Below are 6,551 nucleotides of genomic sequence, written 5' to 3'. Positions count from 1 at the left end.
TTGACCATCAAGTTCAAATCCCTATTGTGCCCGGCTCCTTCCTCGGGAAGTTCATCATCGGTAAATGAGATTCTTTTTACCTCAAAAAATCTATTGGCCATCTTCTCTAACTGATTCACTGTGGTCTCCTACGAGATATGTGCCTCGTTCAGGACCTTGATTAGTACACGGGCATGCTCTTTGGAATGTATGAGCAGAGATAGTAGAGAGATTTGGGCAGGAGTCTTTCTTAGCTGGTCAATGATTGAGTAATCCTGAGCTTTCATTTTCTGCAAAAACTCTTCTGCCTCTACTTTAGTGACTGGCTTCTTTATTGGCAATTGGCCTCCTCTGATTTGTTTGGCCTTCATCAACTCTTCTAGAGAATAACACCTCCCCGATCGAGTCAAACCTCCAGTTTTCCCCACTTCCTCTATGATTTCCTTGCCTTTGCAGGTCATCACAGTTTTGTTGTAGTTCCAAGGAACAATTTTTGTGTTTGTCACATGGGGTTGCACGATAGGTTTGATTATGATCGGCTTTGTTATGCCATTCGTACCGCCCTGATTCTGCCTTATGATGGAGTGGCCTCCAAGGACATACAACCTTGGGCTTGGAACATTGGAGTAAACCTCTAACATCGAGACCTTGGGCACAAATAAAGTTACCTTTTCTAAGTTCGGTGCGCCTTTCACAATCAACGGCACATCTCGGCTTGGTCTTACTTCCAGACTTGTTCCTTCTTGAATTGCTCCCACTATCATTTCTGTTTGGTCGACCGTCTTGTATTCCTGATCTTGGCTAATCATTCCCACAAAATGAACATCATTGTGTTCCGGCAACGGTTGTTTGTCACATTAGGAGGGTCCTCGCCATTCGTTACTACAATTAATTTTTCAGAAATGAGTCTTTCTATGGCTCCTTTCAGAGTCCAACAGTCATCGGTGCTATGCCCCGGGGCACCTGAATGATATTCACAACTAGCATTTGCTTGAAATCCATGTGAATTCGGATGCATGTGGTGGGGAGCAATGGGTCCAATCACGCCCATTTGTTTCAGCTTCTGGAATAGACTAGAGTATGATTCAGCCAATGGAGTGAATTTTTCTGCCGGCCTCTGCTCTCGACCATAATCCTGCCTGGGACGAGCATTATAGGGTGCCCAAAATTTTTGTTGCTGAGGTCGGGGGCCCCTTGGAGCTGGTGCCCGTACCTGCTAATTGGGAGGCCGAGCATATGATTGAGCATTGAACACTGTATATTATGGTGGGCCCACAGAGTATTGAGGAATTGGCGGGGGATAGTAATGTTGAGGGTAGCTGGATCGCCCCTGCTGAACTTGCACGTAAGGGTGCGATGCCCCTCTTTGAACTTCCCTAGATCCCGAGGTCATCGTAGAACCTTCATCTCTCTTTTTCCTATTTGCAAAACTTCCCGACCCATTTTGGATCGCTTGGGTGGTGGCTTTGAGAGCAGCCTGACTTACAATTATGCCAGTCTTTAGGCCATTTTCGACCATTTCCCCTATCTTGATTGCTTCAGCAAAAGGCCTACCCATTGCAGACATCATGTTTTGGAAATAATCAGGCTCTTGAGCCTCCAAAAAGACAGTGATCAACTCATGATTATCCATGTGCAGCTTAACTCTGGCCGCTTGCTCCCTCCACTTGATGGCGTACTCCCTAAAGCTTTCCGTCGGCTTTTTCCTCATATTGGATAGGGAATTGTGGTCTGGTGTAATATCAATGTTGTATTGGAATTGCTTGACGAAGGCCTGGGCCATGTCATCCCAAACATGCTAGTGAGAGATGTCTTGGTCAATGAACCATTCGGAAGCTACCCCCACAAGGCTTTCCCCAAAGTAAGCCATCAGCAGCTCTTCCTTTCCTCCTGCACCCCTCAGCTGGTTGCAGTACCTTTTCAAGTGGGCGATAGGGTCGCCGTGTCCATCATATTTCTCAAATTTTGGGGTTTTGAACCCTCGTGGAAAATGGATATAAGGGAACATGTATAGATCACTGTATGAAACACTTTTGTGACCACCTAGTCCCTGTATGTTCTTTATATTCTGTTCAAGACTTTTCATTTTCCTGGCCATCTCATCTGGCTCAATCGTCGTGGCAGGCATTTCATTTTCCACTGATGATTCATATTGAGGAGTCTGATTGTATGGATCCGAGACCCCAAAAGCCATATTCGGAGAATAGTATTGTCCATCATAAGCATGAGATGGTGTCTCATTATTTGGCCTCATCACAGGAGGTGGTGGCGGGATTGTATATACCGGTACGCTAGACACGACGAGAGGGGTGTTCCTGACCGGTGCGACTGGAGGTCGCATATTAGAGGTACTAGGGGCAGCATGGAGGCTGTAGTTCGGTACATACCCTGGTGGTAGAATGAGGTCGCTCGTTGCATGGAGCGGTGGTCGAGTAGCCTGGGGTATGGTGTAAGTTCCCTCTAAGGGACCCTGGGGTGGAGGTCGACCGGAAACCCAAGCTTGATATACATCTGACAGTTGTTGTCTCAATTTTCTTATCTCCTCAGACTCTTGCTCAACTGACTGACCCTGCGGATTGTCACTGACCAACTTGATTTCATCACTGTTATCCATTACTACTGGTCCCTTAGATCTTGTGAAGTAATGATGTGCTGCCAGATTTACCACAAACCAACCACCTTAAACTTACTGGTTTAAGAGACAACAAATGTGTTAGGGTTAGGCATTTTATAGATATGAATTACACGTAATATGTCATGCTCCTAACATCGCTACCATTTCTAAAATGCTTTTGGAAGGCTTCAATGTTTCATTCCGGCCTATCAGCTTGTTGCTTATTGACACTGTTATTTCCTTCTTCTTCTTTTTTCTTCTTTTTTTTATTATTTTTTTTCACTCGCCTTATTTGATCCCTTACTTTAGAGCCATTTTAAAATGAATACTTGATCGAGCCTTTTGTGGGTTGCCTACGTATCATGTTGCTGCATGAATCAGATCATTACGTAGTTCAGATATGCAAGACACTTGATTTTTTTTTTTTTACAAAACAAACAACAAAAACTTTTTCATTGATTTTCGATATAATATTTTGATACAAGACTCAAAAATCAAGAGTTACATAAAGATAAATGAGACCAAACCTGACTCAAATAGTCTTTTTAGAATAAAAGTCAAAACAACACCAAAAAACTCTTATAGACTTAGAAACAACAAAAGCATAATGAAAAGGACTGATAACTAAAAGAAGACTTTGATCTCTGCAGTAGAATCCACCAGCATTACTGTAATCAAGGCTCTTGTTCCTGCGGCTGACCCCCAACATTACGGTATATCCTTTCCAAGTCTGCAGATATATGATGAGCAACGTTCAATGATACTTCTGCAAACCGCTCGAGCGTCATGCCCTGACAACTCCTGCATGCTCTTGAGGTATATGTGGCTACCTCAAGGATCTTTCCCTTAATGTATTCCTGAGCCACATGCAGCTCTTGATTCTGCCGACCACGGGTCTCAGCTAGATCCAGCACATCACGCTTGCGGTCCAAGGCCATATCTTTCTAGCGCCAAACTTCTAGTGACTCCGCTTCTAATTGATTGATCACCTTTTGGTAGTGGTGTCTTTCTATTTCAAACTCCGCAATCTGGCTCTCTTTGCTTGACTCAACTCCCCCTATCTGATCCCCCAGACCTTGGAAATGGAGCGAAACCTCTACGTTCATGATCACGGACTACCCTGAACTGGGCTTCTTTCTCTTCTTGTTGCTGAGCGGTTGTGACTATGTTTTTCTTTCAAATTTGGGCTTTGAGTGCTTGCTTCTCTCGTGCCCACTGAGCCGTTTCCCGCTCAAAATCAGCTTGTTGTACGTCAATGGCTGTCTCCAGAATGCCCTTATCTTCTTGTAAAGTGTCAATACGAGATTGGAACTCTTGCATCACTTCCCTTCTGGTTTCTCTAACTCTGACCTCGATCTCTCTATCCCAATCATTTGCGTACCGTATGGATCTCTCTGTCCTTTGCTCGGGGATAGCCTGGTTGTGAAACCACTCAAGGTATGCGAGGCTTACCTCCCCACGTTCATGATCAGCTACCATCTCGTCTAAATCGGAAAATCGACTACCAAACCAAATCTTCTGTGCATATGACTCCCTTGGAGGTTCCTCTCCCTTGAATTCCCACATGAACGGGCGCATGTCCTTAATCGGGGGCCTCTTTTGCCCTCTCCCTAACTGGCGTATGACGCTTAAAGGTGCGTAGGGTTGGAAACCCCTAAAACCCATGAGTATGAAGAATGGGCGATATGTCGACATATGCATGACCCTAGAAGAAGGGAACCAATAATAGTTCCAAGTGATTTTATCAGCACTCAATGAACCAAATAATGTCCGCCAAGCCCTCACCCCCTCTGGAAGATTACAACTCGCAGCTCTGTCTGGGTGACATCCAATGTAATTCAGCCAATCATCATTGAAATTTACTACTATTGGATGATGATAAAGGTGCTTTATGAACCACATCTGCAGCAGAATGTTGCATCCCTCAAAGTAATCTTCACCTTCTTGACAATGGGTCAAAGCTCGAAAAATATCTCCCAAAATCATGGGAAGAATGGTATGATCCTCTACCGCAACCAATCGAATTCTGATGCGCCCACCACGCTCCGGAAAGACCATGATCCCTAGAAATGATATCATGAACGCGAAGATTCTCAACTCCCTCCAAGCGTCGTAACTCAACTGGTTGACAAATTTTGTGCCCGAGAAGTTCTCAAACCCTTTCTCGTCCCAAAATCTGTTATAAAAATATTCCGATGGAACCCAATCTTCGTTTAAGCAAACCATTGGAATTCGATGGCATAACTTCTTTAAAAAGTTGTTCACACCAACTTTTCTCGGAGCAGCAGGCCTTTTCCCACGAAGGTCTCTCCCCAATCCGGTGAACCTACCTAATTCTTCCAATGTGGGTGTCATTTCACAATCTTTGAACCTGAAGACATTGTTCGCGGGGTCCCAAAAACCTACTAGAGCCTCAATTAAATCTCTGTTAGGCTTAATTCCCATGAGGTTGGTGAGGAACTTGAGGTACTTAAATACTCGATTCCATTCCTATGTAGCAAAACTAGCCCACCAATTACAGAGACTACTCGGGGTCTTATCTCTGATCAAGAACATAGGGGGTGTCTTGTCCCTTACCCTTTTTTGACTGCTTCTTTGGGGAGAACTCATAGTGATCCTAAGAATAAGATAAAAAAAGGGTTAGGACTTACCTAAACTATATGCAAATTATGATCATTCATTATTTTATTTTATTTTCTGGTCAATTTAGGACTCGATCTATTTTTTTTAATTACAACATATATTTTGAAATTACCGGACACAAAAGTTGAGATGATAAAAGCGAAAAAATGGCTATTATTACAAAAATAACCCTTTAATACTTCCATAGAAGGCATAAAGGATGTCTCGGAAAAAACAACCAAACACATGAACTAAACAATAAAAATAGACAAAATAATAATAAAAAAACTATTTTTACGCAAATGACCCTTTGCAATATGAGTATAACCAGATAAAAATAGCTACTTTTTGCAAAAACAATCTTTCCGGAAAGGTTTAAAGTTGCTTCGACAAAAATGGTCAGACATAAGGGCAAAATGGTAAAAGGTGAATAAATATGGATAAAGTAACTATTTTTAGAAAAATGGCCCTTCAGCACTTCCCAGGAAGATTTTAAGGTTGTCTTGGCAAAACAGCTGGAACATGAGGGCCAGACAGTAAAAGGTGACCAAAATAGGCTTTTTTTTTTGAAAATTTTATGCTCCCTTTTTTTTTGAAACATGTGGGATGAACCCAATGGAGGTTGCCTACGTATCTCACATCCGGTGAGAATCAAACCCGCGCAGTTCAGTTGTCACGACCCGATCCCCGAACCCGGTCGTGATGGCGCCTCTCGTGAAGACAAGGCCAGCCAGACCAAAACGGAACACCTCTTTTAAACATTTAATCATCATAAACAGTAATAACATATAATATAATGCTCATAAATTGCGGAATTTAACGATAATAACAGCAGGAACCATCCCGACAGAGCCCAAACCGGGGTGTCACAAGTCATGAACTACTACAGAATCTACTATAGGTCTACAAAGTACGGAATCCGATACAACAGTTTGAAGAAAACATAAATGATAGAGGATAAGAGAGTCAAGGGGTTGCGGACGTCAACAACTACCTCGTAACTCTAAATCACTGCCTAGCCTGGAAGGAATCAGCGCTCAGGTGCGAACTCTGCTATACCTGAATCTGCACACATGGTGCAGAGAGTAATGTGAGTACTCCGACTTAGTGAGTAATAATTACAAATAATAGCTGAAAGTATGAAAACACGTAAATGCACAAAGCAATTCCATATCAAGCAGTAAAATCACTTAAAGCAGTAAATCATTGAAGAAATCAAATGATATTCCTTTTTAAAACAAGTAAAATAGGTAATTTAACAGGTAATTAACAAGTAGAAATCCGCCCCTCGGGCACAGTATAAATCGCTCAGCATAGTATCAGCCCCTCGGGCTTA

The 6,551-nt window shown here is 42.8% G+C and overlaps 1 protein-coding gene across 1 annotated transcript; it reads right to left on the bottom strand.

Annotated features, from left to right (window-relative positions):
• Window positions 1-1,777: 1,777 nt before the first annotated feature.
• LOC138869255 (uncharacterized) lies at window positions 1,778-2,593 on the bottom strand. The gene has a single exon (XM_070146858.1). The coding sequence runs from the start codon at window positions 2,591-2,593 to the stop codon at window positions 1,778-1,780; it is 816 nt and encodes a 271-aa protein (XP_070002959.1).
• Window positions 2,594-6,551: the final 3,958 nt, after the last annotated feature.

Source organism: Nicotiana sylvestris, chromosome 5 (assembly GCF_000393655.2).
Source record: "Nicotiana sylvestris chromosome 5, ASM39365v2, whole genome shotgun sequence".
NCBI lineage: Eukaryota > Viridiplantae > Streptophyta > Magnoliopsida > Solanales > Solanaceae > Nicotiana > Nicotiana sylvestris.
The sequence above is the reverse complement of the archived record's forward strand: the minus strand, read 5'-3'. Positions and strand labels throughout refer to the sequence as shown.

Bases quoted from the DNA above. Each gene is read 5' to 3' on its own strand.
- LOC138869255 (XM_070146858.1), bottom strand. From the start codon at position 2,593: ATGGATAACAGTGATGAAATCAAGTTGGTCAGTGACAATCCGCAGGGT.